The sequence below is a fragment of the Mauremys reevesii genome, linkage group 10, assembly GCF_016161935.1.
Source record: "Mauremys reevesii isolate NIE-2019 linkage group 10, ASM1616193v1, whole genome shotgun sequence".
Lineage (NCBI taxonomy): Eukaryota > Metazoa > Chordata > Testudines > Geoemydidae > Mauremys > Mauremys reevesii.
Window position 1 is genome coordinate 14,083,835 of NC_052632.1, and position 17,755 is coordinate 14,101,589.

The 17,755-nt window shown below is 51.7% G+C and overlaps 1 protein-coding gene across 12 annotated transcripts in view; it reads right to left on the bottom strand.

Annotated features, from left to right (window-relative positions):
* The window catches only part of NTRK3 (neurotrophic receptor tyrosine kinase 3), a 315,119-nt gene that overhangs the window by 236,903 nt on the left and 60,461 nt on the right, over positions 1-17,755 (bottom strand). For all 12 annotated transcript variants that reach the window (XM_039491387.1, XM_039491383.1, XM_039491385.1 and 9 more), the window contains 2 exons: positions 2,351-2,425; positions 707-778 (listed from right to left, as the gene is read on the bottom strand). In XM_039491387.1, the coding sequence (XP_039347321.1) occupies positions 707-778; positions 2,351-2,379 (101 nt within the window). In that variant the 5' untranslated portion in view covers positions 2,380-2,425. The remainder of the gene's footprint in view (positions 1-706; positions 779-2,350; positions 2,426-17,755) is intronic.

Here is a 17,755-nt window from a genome sequence, read left to right on the forward strand (position 1 = left end):
GCATGGGACACAGTCCAACCTTCCCAGATACTCCTCTGGAAAACTGGACGCTACCTACTGGCTTGCCTCCTTCCTATACCAAATTCCAGAGCACCACTTCCTTACCATCGTCCCTTATCCTCCAATAACTTCCAGCAAGAAGTATCTGTGCCCTGGGCCCACCTCAAACGCACGTTTAACGAGTCAATAATTAGGAGCACAGCTGTCAGCCACGTGCCTGAAGCGACAGCAAGATCTGTGTCCGCAAAGCCCTCTGTATTTGTTAAATGTTAATGAGCGGTGCAGGCTCAGGCTCTGCACTAGGGCACGCTGCCACCACCCCACCCCTGCCCCGCAGTCCTCTGAATGCCACAGAAAGTGAAACTTCCGCTGGCCGCTGCAGGGGTGCTAATGAGGCAAGCGCTTGTTACATCCACAATCAAAGCCAGCCCAGTTCTTAGACACCTACATGTGTTGGCTTCCCAGCAGGAGAGAACTGTTCAGTGCTCTCACTTTCCCCACACCTCCCTCTCTGTGCCCTTGTCCCCCATCCCCTTCACTCTTCTCTTCTACTCCCTTCCTTAATTCACCTTTCATTACTGCTCGCTCCTTCTCCTTCCTGCATCTCACCTTTCACCCTTGCCCCTGGCTTCCCCCCCGAGGGGTGACAGTATTGGAGATAACCTTTCCAAAGGGAACAGCAGGGCAGGGGGGTGACGTTACTCACATGTAGCGCAGATGAGGGTTCTTGGCAAAGGCTCGCGGCTGGATGCTGCGAAGTCCTGAGTTCCTGATTGTCCTGGAAGGAGATTTAAAAGGACAGTGATGAAAGTAAAGACTGAGGATCAATGGGCACTCAAAACCCTTGGCTAAATTCGAGGAGATGGTCAAGAGACAATGTTCATAAAACTGAAAGCGACAGGCTGAGCAAGACAGTTTCGGGAGCGGACGCTCGGGGAGTTAGCGAGCATGGGGAGGGTTGAACACTTTAATCGTTCGCCTCAGAAAACCCAGGTAAAGTCACAAATAGAGAGGAGTCTGGTTGTCTCAATTTAATCTGATAGACCCAGTACTGTCAAGAGCAGGTGTAGCATGAGCAGCCACTGTGCAAGCCTCTCCTACGCAGCTCTGCCAATGCACCGCAATCCTGACCCACGGCACGCCCAGCTACTGCAGCCCTGGGCTTCCCCACGTAGCATTATCAATGCACTTCGGTCTTTACCAGCCGCACTCCCTGCTATTCCAGTCCTGAGCTCCCAAAACACACCTCTGCCAGTGTTCCTCAATCCTGACTGCACCTCCCCCTGGTCCTGGCTACTTCTGGTCCAGAGTTTCCTTGGGCTCATTGTTCTAGAGATCTGTGATGGACATATACATCCTTTGGGGAGCACCACACAGGTTTAACCCAGGAAAAAATCCCTTTGCTTTGAGCACCTGAGGACAAGTGAGTTTTTCCCAGCATGATAAGAAGAGCCGAGAAGGATTCTCTTCCTCTTGTGCTCTGGCAGAGCTAAATCAGCACCAGAGCCACGATTTCTTAATCTCCTCTATGGACAAGATACCAGACTCCACTGCCGCTTTCCTGCACTAAATCTCAACCAGCAGCCCAGGCTGCGTAGGCTGGGGGTTGGTTCGGTGCACTGCTTGCTGGGGAGCCGAGCACAAGAAGCTGAGCGATATACTGTAGGTTTCCCACTGAAATGAGGTTGGAGAGTTACCACCTAAGTCCTGGTGGACGTCTGTCCACATTACAGAACCATCGCCCTTTTATAATTCAGTGTCTGCTTGAGAGAGGCGCCAGTTTAAGGCACTGGAATGGGATTTGAAAGGTCTGGGTGCCATTCCTGACTGTACCACAGACATCCCGTGTGACTGACAAATCACTACCTCAGCTCCCCATCTGTAAAATGGAGGTTCGAATACTTCCCTACCTCACAAGGGTATACTGAGGACACAGTCGCTGTGACTGCGAAGCACTCAGCTGCTACTGTGATGGGAGCCATGTAAGTAACCTGATAGACAGAAATAACTGGCGTTTCACATCTTAGGAGAGCAGTGCAGCATATGGACCCAGATCTGGACAAGCAGGGGGTGATCTAGGTTAGGACTGAGGTTAGGACTGAAGTGTATTGGCAGAACTGTGTGAAGTTCGCAGTCTGCCTGACCAGGGCTCCATCTAGGACTGGAAAGCTGTAAAAGCTAAGGAGAAGGGCAAGGTTCTACATCTGCCTGGGAACAGTCAGTCACGCTCTCAGCATCATAGGTCAGAGGCCGTAGGATGAAGGGAGCAATATTTCCCTGCCGCAACCTGAACTGGCTGCCCGCACACCACCCTTCAGGTCTCTCGCCCTCACACACGCATGATACTCACAGCCTCTGGAGTCCCGTGTACAGCTCCATGTCTACAGCATTCAGCGTCTGCAAGTTCTTCCAGTTCTCTATGTGTCTGTGGAGAGGAAGGAAAAGCTCAGCCCTAGGCACAACAGGACAGTCAGTCTGTTCCATGCAGGTGAAGTGCTGCATGACACAGGCAACACCCAGGAAATGGTCTATAGGAGTCATCTACTTTTGGCTTTGTCCAAAAGCCCTAGGCAGGGGGAGGGTGTGGGGAATAGACACTATTGCACCTGCAACACCCACATAAGCTGCTGCTCCCACACCCTGGAGCTCATTTGGTTTCCATTATAACCCCCCAAAAAACAATTTATCCTGGTTTTTTTATTATTTGCCATTCTCTGCAGCTTTGGGGGTGAAGCCATCACCTTGAGTTTTCTCCGGTCCCGTCCTTTAATATTTTATTAAGGGGCCAATGGAGGTACCTGGGTCTAATGGTTAATGTAGCCAAATGGGAGGGAGGAGTTTTGGGCAAGTCACTTCCCCTCTGTGTGTCTCACTCTGCCCATGTGTAAAGCAGAGATAAGGATCAAGATCCCCGCATGAGAGACACTAGCGCCACTGGGAAAAGGCTGAGCTGCCCGACAAACAGATAAGGTCCCTTCAGGGATCAAGTGCCCTCAGCTCTGACCCCCACAGATTCAAAAAACCCAGTCTTCAATATGGCCTAGGACGGGTCCAGCCCTGCGACAACATATAGAGTTAAGGGCCCACCTCGGGGCTCCTGGTCTCTGAAGCTTCTGGAAGGCAGACAGCTCTGAAAGCAGCCTGATCCAGGGAAAGGACAGAGGGCTCTCCACCCCCCAGACAGCTGATCCACCAACCAGAATTTGTATGGACAACAGTAGATCTGATTTCCCGTTTCCAATCAGCAGGCTCTTCAGCACTTGGGGAAGGGGCACCCCTGCATATAATGGGGCATAGGTGTCCCCAAGTTAAGCATGCAGAGCCTCTGCAGGTCTTTCACCAGGTGAGGAAACAACAGCTTAGGAGTCAGTGGCAGGTCTGTGGTCCTGGGCTAAGCAGGGGAACTTGTGGGGCTCCTGCAACGGGTGACCTCCATGACACTGAAGAACCATTTGCGTGGCGACTCATCTTCAAAAGCCCCTTGGAGCCAGGGGAAGTTGAAGGTCACAGGGATCATATAGGAGGTGGAGCTGAGATGCACCAGGAGGCTTACAGGGCCAAGGAAGCCGGTTTCTCTCTCCACAGGGGATGTTCAGCTGTTACACACATGGGACACAGTTTTACAAAGCTTTTACATAAAGCCTTTACAAGGCAGCAGCCTGCTCCAGTAGCTGTAACTTTCGCTCGTCCCTCTATCAGAGCCAGAGTAAGGAGGAACAGGGCCATGGAGATATGATACGGGCACGTGCTCAAGTTTCTGGCTAGAGCAATAATGAAACAGATGAATCTTAAAATAAATAAATTGCTCCAGACTAGCCCAGAGAGGCAGCTGCCCCATTCTATCCTCACCTGCTATGGACCATGCCGGCAGCTTCACGAAGGAGACCGCTTTACCCCGGTACCCTCGGAACGGGGCCACTTGCCACGGGCAAGGTTTCTGCATGCGTAGATGGAGTTTAAACACCAATGTGGCGGGGAGGGGGCATTATATTGTGCAACAGCAAACTGTGCCTCCCCAAACATCCAGGCATGGCCCAGCCCCCACCCCCTATCCCCCCTGGTTCTTGCCCCCTGATGCCCCCCCTCCCTGGAACTCCTGCCACATCCACCCGCCCCGGCTCCCTGTCCCCTGACCACCCCCGGAACCCCTGCCTGCCCCCCATTACCTCATCCAACCCCCCCTCCTTTCTGACTGCCCCCATTCAATTCCCCTGTCCCCCCATGACCGCCCTGATCCCTATCCACACCCCTGCCCTCTATCCAACCCCCCCGCTCCCTGCCCCCACCTCCTTACCACGCTGCCTGGAGCGCTGGTGGCTGGCAGTACTAGAGCCGCGCTACCCAGAGCGCCAGGACAGGTGACCGGCTGGAGCCATCCATGCCACCACGCAGCACAGAGCACTGGGTCAGGCCAGGCTCTGCAGCTGCGCTGCCCCAAGAGCTCGCAGCCCCGCCGCCCAGAGCATTGCGCCAGCGGCGGTGGGGCAAGCTGAGGCTGCGGGGGAGAGGGAACAGCAGGGGAGGGGCCGGGGGCTAGCCTCCAGGGGCAGGAGCTCAGGGGCTGGGCAGGAGAGGCCCACAGGCCGTAGTCTGCCCACCTCTGGTTTGGGGTGAGGTGCTTTGGTTGGGATGATTGAGATATCCCATATAACAGGAATGGAAGGGCCTGGTCATACATTTAATCCAGAGAGACAAAGTGGGGGAGGTAATATCTTTCATTGGACCAACTTCTGTTGGGGAGAGAGACAAGCTTTCGAGCTTACACAGAGCTCTTCAGATCAGGGAAATGCACTCAGTGTCACAGTTAAATACAAGGTGGAACAAGCTGTTTGGCATAACTAGTTAACACGCATTTCAAGGGGCCATTCAAGATGAAGTGGCTACAGCAACACAGCACACCTATATTTATCCACTCTGCTAATGGGAGTGACAGGTGGGGTTCTACTCTTTGCTACCTGGGGAGTGTTTATGTGACATGGTATCTGGCTTAGTTTGTAAAATGTGTCTTTACAATGAGTTCCTCACGCACTCGAGGCAGTCGGACAGGTGTGCTACAGAGAATGAGAAAAAAAAACCAAGCTGGCACTGCTGTATTGTTTAATTCCTATGGTACGTCTACACAGCGAGCCTCAGAACCCGGGTCTACAGACTGAGGCTTGCAGTACAGGGCTAAAAACAGCTGTATAGACACTGGCTCAAACTGGAGGCCAGCCTCTGGAGCCCGTCCCTCCCTAGGCTTCAGAGCCCAAGAGTCTACACAGCTGTCAACCCCGGGCTCTGAGACTCACTGCCACTAGTTGTACAGATATACCCTTATAAGCACAGACTCCTGTTAGGGAGCTCAACCTTGAGCTGGTGGGAGCCCAACCTACAGAACAGAGGAGAGTTTTGTCTCCCCTGTGCATTCAGTGCTTGACCTCATTGCTGACACAGCCACCAAGGGCTAGTTAACATCCATGACAACGGTCGGTTGTGTGAAGTGGACCCTTGTCTACAGGGAAGTAGGGCAAGACCCACCAATTCACTGCAGGTAGTCCACTGAGCAGACACACACACAAACCTAGGTTGAACTGGAATCAGTGACCAAGAGGTGACAGGCTCCTCATCCCAGTCCCTCTCACCACCCTTCACAGGACAATGGGGTAATTTCTGCTCTCACATGAGTTTACACGTTGGAAACAGGAAGGAGCTTTCCCCGTCCTCAAGCCCGGGGGAAGAACACCCTTCACACCAACAGACACACTCACGGGATAAGCAAGCTCCGTGGGAAACATGGGTTGGCGTGCAAAGCTCCTCCCACACTGAACTGACAAGCTGTTGGGCCATAAGCTGCCAGCTCACTGGAGTCTTCTGAAGGCATCTAGCTCTACGCCTTACACGCCTTCTTGGCTCTACACCTTACACGCCTTCTTGGCTCTACGCCTTACACTATAGAGACGTGCCCAGAGAGATGCCTACACTACATTCTACATACAGTACACACACACACAGACACCTTGTACCTTGCCTAGTTAGTCTGGAGTGGACTTCCATGAGGGGATGCCCTCTCTCCACAACGCCTGAGCAGATGACATGGTCCCTTTAGAGACACGCAGCTCAAGACCCGCATTTGTGTTTGGATGCTGGGCTGCAAAATAAGCGCTAGATTCCAGCAAGCAAGCAGCACTCGAACACACACACACACACACACACACACACAATGGAAATGCAAGCCGCGCATTTGACTCTGCACCCTTGTAGGGCAACGAGGAAATTGATTTGTCATCCAGGCGTATTATGTCTAGTGATCTAGACAGGAGCATTAGCTTTCAATTATCTGATATGTTTAGCATTATAAACAAACTGTCTGGCACACCAGCTCCAGACCATGCAGATACGAACATGGGGGGGTTGGGGGGGAGAAGGGGGCCTTCTTTTAAAAGCAGCAGCCAATTGAATCCAGCTCTCTGCCTCTCCCAGCTGTCAGGAGAAAGAAAGCCACAGGCCGTGCAACTCAGGCTGACGGGTACTTTAAAAAGTCGATAGGTTCAAGGACTTCTTTTGAAACCCACTTCAGCATGTTTTGTGACTGGCGCGCCGATCTGGGAGGCCACTGCAATGCAAAACAGCAATAACCTGCAGGAATACCAATGAGCCGCTGACAATCCATTGGACCCACTGCCATTTATAGATGGGATGCTAGAGATCCTAGGTCAATTCCACAGTGTTTGGTGACGTCTCCAGGCAATCTCTATAGCCCCCCATCATCCTGCTAATGACTGCAGAAGGGAGTGCACTCTGCCTACGTCACCACCCTTTCGGTGCCAATCCCGTTACAATGATACTAGCAAAGACTGATGCAAATTGCCAATTGATCCCAACGCATTTAACTAGCTCTGCGTACAGGGGTCACTCTGCCTCCACTGAACTTAACCTCTGCTAGCCTGGAAGGTGTAGGCAGCCGCACAGCGACATGACACAAGGTTCAAGACAGAGAGGAAGTTACGAAGAATCCTGTCTCCGACTGAAACCACATGGGAAATTTAGAGCCGGCCGAATAATTCCCTGAGATGGAAGGAGTACGGCCAGGGCTGAGGGGCTACCACTCCGACTCTGGAAAGGAGTGCCATGGGATTTGTTACCCAGTGGACAGGGCCTTGGGTTTATGTTCCATCTGAAGAATGGTCCCCTCCAGCAGCACACCGGGGTCCTGCACTGACTCAGAGGACATCACCTCCATTGCTCCATGCTGCTCATCACTTCCTACCCCCACACTGGGGCACTGGAGTCAGCACGGATTCAGAAGGCCTGGTGCCCCCTTTTGAGTCCCCCACACACTGCTCTGCAGTGTTGTGCTGAGGTACTAGGGTCAGCACTCACTCAGGGGAGAGCACCTACACCCTGCCCCTGCAGCACCCTGAGTTTTCTCTCGGAGCCCCCTCTGTTATAACCCCAGTCACACCAGCGAGTGACGGCTGCACAGTTTCACGCAGATTGCTGCTGTCCAGATGTTTACAGTCAGCGCTGTGCAATTTCCCCCCTTCCCCTTAATTTTCAGATGAGTTTTTGTGAAAACCTTAGAACTCAGAGGCTCAGTCCAGGGATCAAAGGCAACAACTGACAATGAATAAATGAACAATTCCTGGCAAGTTCCACCAGATCAGAGCAGCAACAGACTTGGCTCCACCCACCCCCACCCCCGTCAGCCTGCACTGGCTGGCTTTTTCTAAACCCTTCCTGGTAGGCAGGAAGGGGAGTGCATGTGAAGAGGCCTTTGCCTTCCAGTGAGGATAAAAGAGGCCACCACAGAGAGCATCTCTGCTCCTCGTGCCTTAGTGTTCAGGTACAGTCAGCCTATCTCAGTGTTTCCCAAACTTGGGACGCCGTTTGTGTAGGGAAAGCCCCTGGCAGGCCGGGCCAGTGTGTTTACCTGCCGCATCCGCAGGTCCAGCCGATCGCGGCTCCCACTGGCCGCAGTTCGCTGCTCCAGGCCAAATGGGAGCTGCTGGAAGCGGCGCATCATTTACAACCCCCTGTATCAAACATCATGTCTCCTGTTGGCCAGTGCCTGTGGGCTTAGAGGCAACATCAGAGAGGACTGTACTGGACTCCCCACACCTGGCAGGGGCAAGTGCTTCAGTTAACAGCAGTCACTCCTTCCCCTCAAAGCTCTCAGATTCACTCAGAAACCCAAGAGAAACTGGTCTGCATACCCACAAAGCTCCACCTGCATTCAAATCCCTGTGGCATTTGGTACTCAGCTAATGGTGGCTCCTAAGTAACTGGCCTTTGGCTAGTCACAGTTCAATTCATTACTGATTCCTAAACGTCCAGCCAATGGCAATCCATCTCAGTCAGCAGTTGGAGCCAGAGGATACATGTGGGACGGTGAAGCAAGGCAGATCTCAGGGCTGTTCTCCACAAGGTTGCTACAGTTCCAGTCCAGCAGAGGAAGGAAATTTCACTGGCCAGATGATGTGGACATCTGTGGCTCTCAGTAGCATTCTTAAGCTACTCGAGTCAGCTGTCTAGCATGTGTTGCATAGGAGGACTTCAGCTTTCTCCTAGACCCCAACTGCCTTAGGAGAAAGGCAGAGTGTAGGTCACATTCACGGGACATCCAGAACTAGCTCATTCACTGCTGAACACACTGAAAGAAAACCTTCTCTCTCCTTAGACATCAGTCCTTATTTGCCATAACTCAGGCCTGCTTCTCAGCTCAGCCCCAGAAGAGAGCTATCGTGGAATCTGATTTTGGATTCTCCTCTCCTGTGCCCGGGAGCAGTTGAAGATATGCTCCAAACCACTGCAAGCTTAAGTGGAAACTGTCTGTCTTGACTGCAGCCTTGCCATGCGACTTTGCATGCCCCAGGAGAGACAGAGAAAAAAAGCCCATAGCACAGTGAAGACCCTGGCTGTACGTAGGGAGATTAAACAACACAGCACAGGTCTCTGATCTGCATTCTCCCTTCACCCACACCTGCATACTCCATAAGCATTTCTGATGAAGCTGTAAAGAAATCAAGCCATCCCTTACAGCATTATAAAGCACTTATCACATACATTTAATAACTATGGGCATGAAAGACTTAATTCACTCAACATGGAAGTTATAAAATTGAATCAGTAACTGAGCATCAAAGGGAAATACAGACACATAAATACTTACAAGGGCAATATTTTCCCTATTAAATGGATGGATTTCCCCTCAACTCCCACTCCCCATGGGCACATTAAAAAAAAAAGTCTCCCAGCACTGAAGAAGTTTATATCGTTAGAGGATAATTCGAGGTCACTGGGAAAAAAAATGACTTCAGCTTTGGAGAAATAATTAACAGCATCACCCTAGGGTGTAATTGTGATTTGTCAAGGTAATGATCATAAAACATAACATTTGTGACACATGCAAATCTGTGCCTCTAGCCAAGTCCTCACAGAGCGCATGTGAGGACAGACGTTGTACGTGAGGCATGCGTAGGACTCAGGCAAAGAAAGCAGGAGAAGTGGCAGTTACCAGTTCATGGCCCCAACCTCACATAACCTAGTGGTCCATACAGGATCATTCAGAGGAACGATGTTAGTTCAGAAAGGTGCAACAACCGAACAAACAGCACCACTAGTTAGAAACTACTAACAGACAGGTCTGATCTATAGCTACCAGGAAACAGTTTTCAGGTCTGCATTCTGGTCCCAGATGTGACACTGCACCAGGATCCTACACAGGACCCAACATCCCAGCTCAGACATCTGTTTGGCATCCCCAGGGAGACAAAGACATGAATGGGCTGTGGAGACTGAATTCTTCTTACCCCGCTACAGAAGGTCTCCAAGTCCCACTGAGACCCACTGGCAGTGTGTGTGGGGGGCGGGGGAGGGGTGGAACATCTACACTGCTATTTTAGCCTCATTGTGTGAACTCAAGTCAAGTGGCGTGGGCTCTGAGACTTGCTGCCAAAGGGCTTGTTTTGCAGTGTAGACGTGCCCAGAGGATGCCTGCCTCATCCCAACAGTGACTACGGGGGCCTATCAGTGTATAATCACCACGCAGGGAGAGGAGCTCCTTAGGATGATCCAAGGGGACAGAACAAGGAGCCATGGGATTAAGCAAAAGAGCATTTAAGTTGAATATCATTAAGAGTCTCCTGACCATGTGGAATCTCAGTCTCCTGCAACAGGAGGTGGAATCAGCACCTCACTGGAGCACCATCATGGGGAAAGAGCAGGTGCACGGCAGGCGGGAGGGGAAATAGGTTGTAGGGAACAATTTTGCAGTGCCCCTCAGGGATAGATAAAGTGACCCCTCCTCTTTCTACTCCCACCCTTGCCTAGCACTGCCTCCTCCTCTGTCCTCTTCCACACAGCCTGGCCAGACAATGCAAGTGCAAGAACTTTCTCCTCTGCAGCTCTCTTTGCCAAAGCCTCTGAGTTCTCCCCCATTGCCACTGAGTTAATAACTCTGCAACGCATCTTGCAATCTGGTTTGTGGCTGGAGGTGCGTTGCATCATCTCTGCTGAGACCCTGAAGACATTCCCATCATCTCTCCCCCCAGAATCCCTCTCCTCTGCCCCCACGAGCCCCACCACAGTTCGCAGGGCACCAGCGGTAGCTGGTGTGGAATTTGTTTTGTTAAGGACACTTTTCAAGTAAGTCGGGATGAGCTCAGTGTCCAGCCAGTGTCTCCCCTCTCTCCAAAACATGTTCTGCTGTCCCAGGCTACCTGGGAGCTATTGCTCAGTGCTTAAGGCCTGCCTCATTTGCAGTATCTAAATTCATTGCCATAGAAAGGCATCTGAGTACAGAAGATGCTCCAGAAAACCAGCCTCTATCCTGTAAGTGATATATTTAAGCTCTGTTTGGAATCCATATAGAATTATCCCAGGCAGCGATGCTGTGCCCAGCTACACAATGCTGCTGGTAGTCCATAAGCACACAGGCCAGAGGTCTAGGCTCCGCATTTCAGTTTTGTTAAAGGGGTTGGAAAGAGAGGCACTGACAATGTTATTGATTCTTTACTGAATGTTATATTACATATGGGGGTCAGGCATCACATCCCCTGTATGTTGTGCCTGGGTTTGTTTTTCACCATCTTCTAAGGCCAGTGTTTCCCAAACTTGGGACGCCGCTTGTGTAGGGAAAGCCCCTGGCGGGCCGGTTTGTTTATCTGCCACGTCCGCAGGTCCGGCCGATTGCAGCTCCCACTGGCCGCGGTTCACTGCTCCAGGCCAATGGGAGCTGCTGGAAGTGGCAGCCAGTAAGTCCCTCAGCCCGCGCCGCTTCCAGCAGCTCCCATTGGCCTGGAGCAGCGAACCGCAGCCAGTGGGAACCGCGATCGGCCGGACCTGCGGACGCGGCAGGTAAACAAACCAGCCCGGCCCGCCAGGGGCTTTCCCTACACAAGCGGCGTCCCAAGTTTGGGAAACACTGCTCTAAGGGCGTGTCTACACTGCAGTGTAAGCCCAGGGTTCAAATTCAGGCTCAAGCCTAGCCCCCTTCCCTCTACACACAAATCGCACTAACCCAGGGCTCAGACCCAAGGTCCCAGGACCCCACAGGGGTTGAGGGTCCAAGCCTGAGTGAAGCCAGGACTCAGGGTTCAAGCCCTATTGCTTTGTAGTGTAGATTCAGATCCGCTGGACTCACGCTCTGGGAATCCACCAAAAGTATCCCACAGGCTGACTTTCTTTGTCCTGCGGACTGTCTCGTTTTCCCACACCGCACCACAAACAAAGGGCTAGAGGAGCTCTATTTTGGGAAGCCGCCAGGAAGTCTGGGATACAAGTAGTTGGACTGAGGCCTGCATAATGCAGTGTAGATACTGGAGACCCAGACTGTTCAACAATTCCTAACCTGGGGTTACAAATGAGTGTAGACACTCAAGCCAAGGTCTGCTAACTCAAATCCTATTAACCCTGAGTTTATAGTGCAGCGTAGACAGACCCTTAGGGTCTATCTTCAGTGCAGAGTTAGCCCAGGCTCTTATCTGGGCATTGCCCCTAACCAATCCACTCTCAAAACCCTCTGATCTGAACTAAGTGGTGTTTTCAATCCAGGCTAGCTGGCCTGGGCAGGGGTGTAGGCTACTGCTTTCACTCAGGTGCTGCTTTCACTCAGGTTGGTAACTCACCCACTTTGAAGTAGGCTGCAGGCTAAACCATTTGAGTATCGACAGTCCCCCAATTCTCCCTGTGCTCCTCAACAGACAGACAAGCCCTCCCACAATTCAAAGGGAAAGAATCTTCAAGCACCTCCGCTCACTGCGGGGCCGAGCACTATGGGATATGCCCCCTGATCTCTCAGCAACACGCATGGGAAAACTCAGCACCAGTGCAGGTAACTTGGGTAGGTCTTTGCAGAAGGGCTGCTCACACCCAGGCTAGGCTGATCTGGGTGCTCAGACCCCAGCACTGATCCCTCAGGCTGACTACATCCTCCCTCCAGTTCACCAGGGTAGTTCCTTCACCCTCTCTTCCTGTCTCATGGGGCTGGTTGTCCTGGCTCCAGGGCTTATGTTTCAGAACTATCAGCTGACAACTGCCTGCCCCACTCCACCACAGAGGCAGTGCCACCTGCCAGAATTAGTGAGCTCTCCTGTTCTCACACACTAGAGCCAGGGCCTTCCCAGTGCTGGAAGAATTACACATGGTTTTCTACCTCGATGCTGCAAAGGGAGAACAAGTTGCTTCACAAGGCACTGCAGCTGAGACGAAACCTGGCTGGTGGCAGCAGCGGCAGGGATTTCGTTCACAAACACCCTCCTTAAAGTCACGTCCTTGTTACCACCAGTCAGAACTGAGCCCTGGGTTCCCCAGTGAGAGCTTTAGGCCTCCAGAAGCAATTAGTGCAACTGCTCGATCACTGCATTTCTGCTCACACAAACGAAACCTTGCTCACTGGGACCAAGCTACGTCGAAGGCTGCCAACAGAGAACTGTGTTTGCCCCCCCAGTCCTCCTCTAAGAGGCAGCACAGCTTAATGGTCTGAGCACAGGACAGGGAATCAGGACTCTTACATTCTATTCCTGATTCTGAGTCTCTGTGGGGCTTTGGGCATGTCACCTCACCTCAGCTAACACCATCTGCCTTCATCAGAGGAACGGAATGGAGGCTCTGTTTGTGCATTGTTATGCTCTGCACAAGTGCTCTTATAACCCACATCCTACCCTCATGTCCCTTAACTGTGTCGCCCCAGCCCTACCTTTGCCCAGAATCAGAGAGCAAAGCGATTGTATTAATAAACCTTTGCGCTGCTTTAGCACCTTTCATCAGACAATCATGAGGCATTTTACAGATACTAACCCTTGTGACACCCCTTCAAATGAGATAAGTGGCATTTTAGAGTTGGGGAAACTGAGGCATTGAAGGTCTAATTACTCCTCGGCCTTTCACCCTGTGTCGTGTACCCCAACAGAGCAGGTGTAACCCACCACCCAAGGGTGAGTGCATGAGGAGGGAATTCTAATTCAGCAGCACTTTACTCCCTATTGACACAGATGTAAATAATTCCCGGTACTGAAATACAACCACCTCTGGGGTGGAATGCAGCAGCTGCAAGACAATGGAGAATAAGGCCCCAGTCCCCTGCTTTAACCACTAGACCAATTTGTCTCTCCCTTTAGCTCCAGTGGAAAGTTTCAGACTGACATCCCTGGAGACCAAAGTCATCTATTTCTCCCCATAGATGGGCTGCTTCTTTGTGATTCTTGGGCTGGGCGTGTGGCTGGCGATCTCACCCGCTGCCAGTGTGCCAGCTTCCTTCATGAAGTCATGGCTAAAACAGTCCTTTGCACCAAGAGAGGCGGTCCCTGCTGCTGCTCGTTAGAGACTTATCTGCTGTGCATCAAGAGCATATGCTCTGGATTAGGGACTATTACCATAAACCTGTTCATGTTTCATTACCCTGCAGCTCTGGGGTTGAGGGCTTCCCAAGGGAAAAAGCTGCTTCCTGAGAATCTCAATCGCAGCACAAGTCTAAGGACAGGCCAGAATCGCCTGACTTAGGAGGTGGCCTTAGGGGACCCAAACAGCCAACCCTTGGACAGTAGCTAGCCGAGGCAGTGAGAGCCATCCTGGCTTCTGGATGAAGGACACTTGTTTTATTCCTCTTAGTCTTTCATATGAAAGCATGAGGTCCTGACCCGCTATGGTCAGTAAAGATCGCATGGCACTTTCTTCAAGAATCAGGGTCCTATGCCCAGCATCCGGGCCAAATCCCAACTTATTAAATTACATTCTGCCTCATTCAATTCCCTCTGTGGGTTCAAATGGACGGAGGGTGGTTCTTCACTTCCTGCACCAGGCCCAGACTCCCAGGGGACAAAGGGTATACAGAGCTCCAGGCCGCACCAGATGGCACGATTAACGACAGAGATGCGGGTAGGGTGGCTACTCACACATCCCCACAACGCTGGACACATCGGTACTTCTAGGAATGACAGGGCTTGCCTCCACGGTGCGCCCGCGCGTGCACGCCACAGAGAGGAGGCCATTTTGAAGAGCGTGCCGGCCTGCCCCCGCTTGCGTGACCCCGCGCGCACAGACCAGCGAGGTCACCCCAGCACCGTTGTGATACCAGACAAAGCCATGTCTGGTGTTGTCTCAGTATTGGACAGGGGACAAACCATCTAAAAACAGGACTGTGCATCCTAAAACTGGATCAACAGCCTGCCTAGATATGGTGGGGGTTAAGGAGCCTGGGCCCTGTATCCCAATTCTGACCCCACAGCCCCCTGCTACTCCATTCCTAGCCCCACCTCCAGCACCTGCAGCTGTACTCATATACCTTAGTCCTGAACCACAGCCCTCCTGCTGCCCCACTCCTGCCCCCTTTCCCCTCCTCACCCACACACACTTAAAACAAAAAGGTTCCCTGTGAATCTAAATTTAGGAGTTCTCTTTTCAACACCAGATTCTTTTTTCCATTTTAAATGCAGACGTGAATGTCAGGGCCGGGGGGCTGAGTCCCCACCCCCAGCCCCGGTACCTCCTCTGACTATCACAAAAGCTGTAAAAACAAAAGCTAAGATTTGCAAACTTCAAAGTGTCAGAAGGTCTTTCTGCTCCTTGAGCAGTTATGAGCTTTTGGCAACAGATTCCATGTCCTGCCCCCAGCCTGAGCTCTTCTTGTCCTCTCTCTCCTCTGCACTCCCCCGCCCCCCGCTTTATCCTTCTCCATTTCCCTCAGCCTTTCCCTCCCTCCTAAGCTATTTCAGGCACCAGTTTTCCCACACACACCAGATAGTATGAAACCTGCTGTGCTGCTGCTGCTCCCAATGAGGCGGGGAGATGGAGCCAATCTTTCTTGGACTTGTTTTCAGCTCCCACGAAGCATTTGTTTTTCTAAATGGCTCCCAAGGAGCCTGAACTTTGATCCTCCAGCGTTTTGGCTCCTCAGATGTTTATGAAGCTTGAGCAACTGGGCAGTGATGCCCAGCTGGGCTGGAGTAGTGCCAACCTGCCCGCCCCCTCCCCAGCGGAACGCTGTTCCGAAGGGCCTTGGGGCCCAGCAACTGAAGGTTGTCTGGGAGCTTGGAAGAGGCCTGCCCCAGTCTCCCTATCTTCACAGCACTGCCACGGAGGATTTAAAATCTCTCTCCTTGGCCTGCTTGGAGCTTGTTCTCCACAGCAAAGCCACTGGCTCCGAGCAAGCTATTGCCAGATAGCTTATTATGTGCCCATTGCCATGGTCCCCCTCTTATTCCTTCCACTGCAGAAAAACCACAACCTGTCTGCCTGAGCTGCCAGCAGCAACAGCTCTCCACCGCCATCTGCCCCACGCCCCAAGGGGGGGAGATTTCCACTACCTCAGCCCAAGCTCAGCCCTCAATGACCCATCAGAAGGAGCAAACACCCCTGGCAGCTGACTCCCTCCAACAAAGTCACCTGGCAGTGATATTAGCAGCCTTTGGAGATTATAATGCTTTCATTTCCTGCAGTTGGTCATCATGGCTTGGAAGCATCAAAGAAAAAGAAATCTGTCGCTTTTCTGAACACGTCTCCTCCACAGAGCAGCCCCGCTGGTGTGTTATTGTAGGATTGTGGTCAGGAGAGCTGGAGATGCACATGCCAGTGTGTTGGCATGGGATTGCTCATGAGTGCTGGGCTGTTGGTACTGCAGAGTACTTTGTGGGAAGGGAATGGTTGGTTTGCACAAATGACACTGCCTAAAGAGAGCCAGGACTAGAGGGCAAGGGGGAGGGGGAGAAAGTATCATTGATCAAACTTAGCCCTCCCTCCCCCAAAACACTCTCAGCTTTGGCAGTATCCCTTTAACAAGGGTGTGGGGTTTTTTCTAAGTACTGTAGAAGGAAACACTAGGGCAGTGAGAGACTCTGGTAAAGGGGCTATGGCATTTCGGTTAGGATTTCTGGCAGACTCAGCTAAGGAAACAACTGTTTGGACCTAGATGCAGAATGGAAATGCCTCCACCCCCAGTGGCAAAGTGGCGTACTCAATATTCCACTCCACATATGCCCTATGTAAGTGCATAAACTGCGTTGTGAATTATCCTCTCAGCACCCAGGTGGGAGCGATATTCACAGTTAGTCATTTGAAAATAGTATGTCTAGGTTTTTGCTTGTTAAAGGATCCAAAGGAGATGCACAGAACATGCTTACTTTTAAGCAGCCTCCTTTAAGTCAGATGGTTTTTTTGACTGCCCAATAAATTTTAACTTCATGCACTAGATGGGCAATGGCGACCTCTAGTGGTCTATTTTCAGCACTGTGAAGGGTGAAGCCGCCTGTCTTCTTTTTAAGATCAGCTGATTGGCTAAGAAAGAAGGCTGCAGCCGTCAGGTTATGCACAGATCTCTGTATCATAAGGCAACGTCCCATTGAGGGTACCCTGAGTGCCTCTCTTATTGAGATGTGATAAGTACACACATGACAAGCATGATAAATTTCTGATTTTAGAGTACACCAAACTATTTCCAAAGCATTCCCAAAGGCCAATGCTTAACCGACAGGTATAAAATATTGCAGGAGCATTCAAGGAATCCAGAGGCCATTCCAATTCATAATTGCAAAGAAGGAAGGAGAAGCAAAGCCAAGTTCAAGCTCCTGATGGCGCCTCCTCTTTCTGCAGTGAGGCTGAAAATTCATTTACTGGGACATGGCCTCCCTTTTGGTGCCATTTAGGGTCATGGAGCAATTTCAGTGCCAGAAAGCAGATCCTCAGCAGAGAAAACATCTCAGCATGTTCCTGGATTCTTTGCAAATCCTAACTCAAACTTTGCTTTTTCTTCCCAGGCAGCTGCGTGGGCTGAGAGGTCCCAGTACCAGCCCGGCTTCAGAGTAAATATCACCCCCGACTATCAGAGGACGCAATCTGCATGTTAACACAGAACTCAACGAGAATGGAGACACAGAGAGCGAGAGGGCACGAGACAGACAGACCAGGACGAGACTAGAGCATGCCAAATGGCAGAGACACGGAGTGGCAGGGAGAGAAAGTCTGAGCACTGAACACAATCTCTCAGTTCTTGGAGCCAGCTAGTGGTGCTGTGGCTACAAAGACACTTCCAATGTTCTCATGGCAACAGTGGCACCACGGGCATGAAAAGGCATCAGCAGCCTGCACCAAGCCAAGGGGGAATAGCCCACCCCACCAAGCCGGCACAGTCAGTTATCGGGGGAAGTGACTGGGGAATCCAAGAGAGAGTCAGAAGAAAGGGACGTTCACTCTGCGTGAAGAATGTGGACGTTGTTGCATGCCAACACACACAGAGAGTCCTCTGGGGGCTGGCTCACTCAGCAGCCCACAACAGCTGGGACCTAAG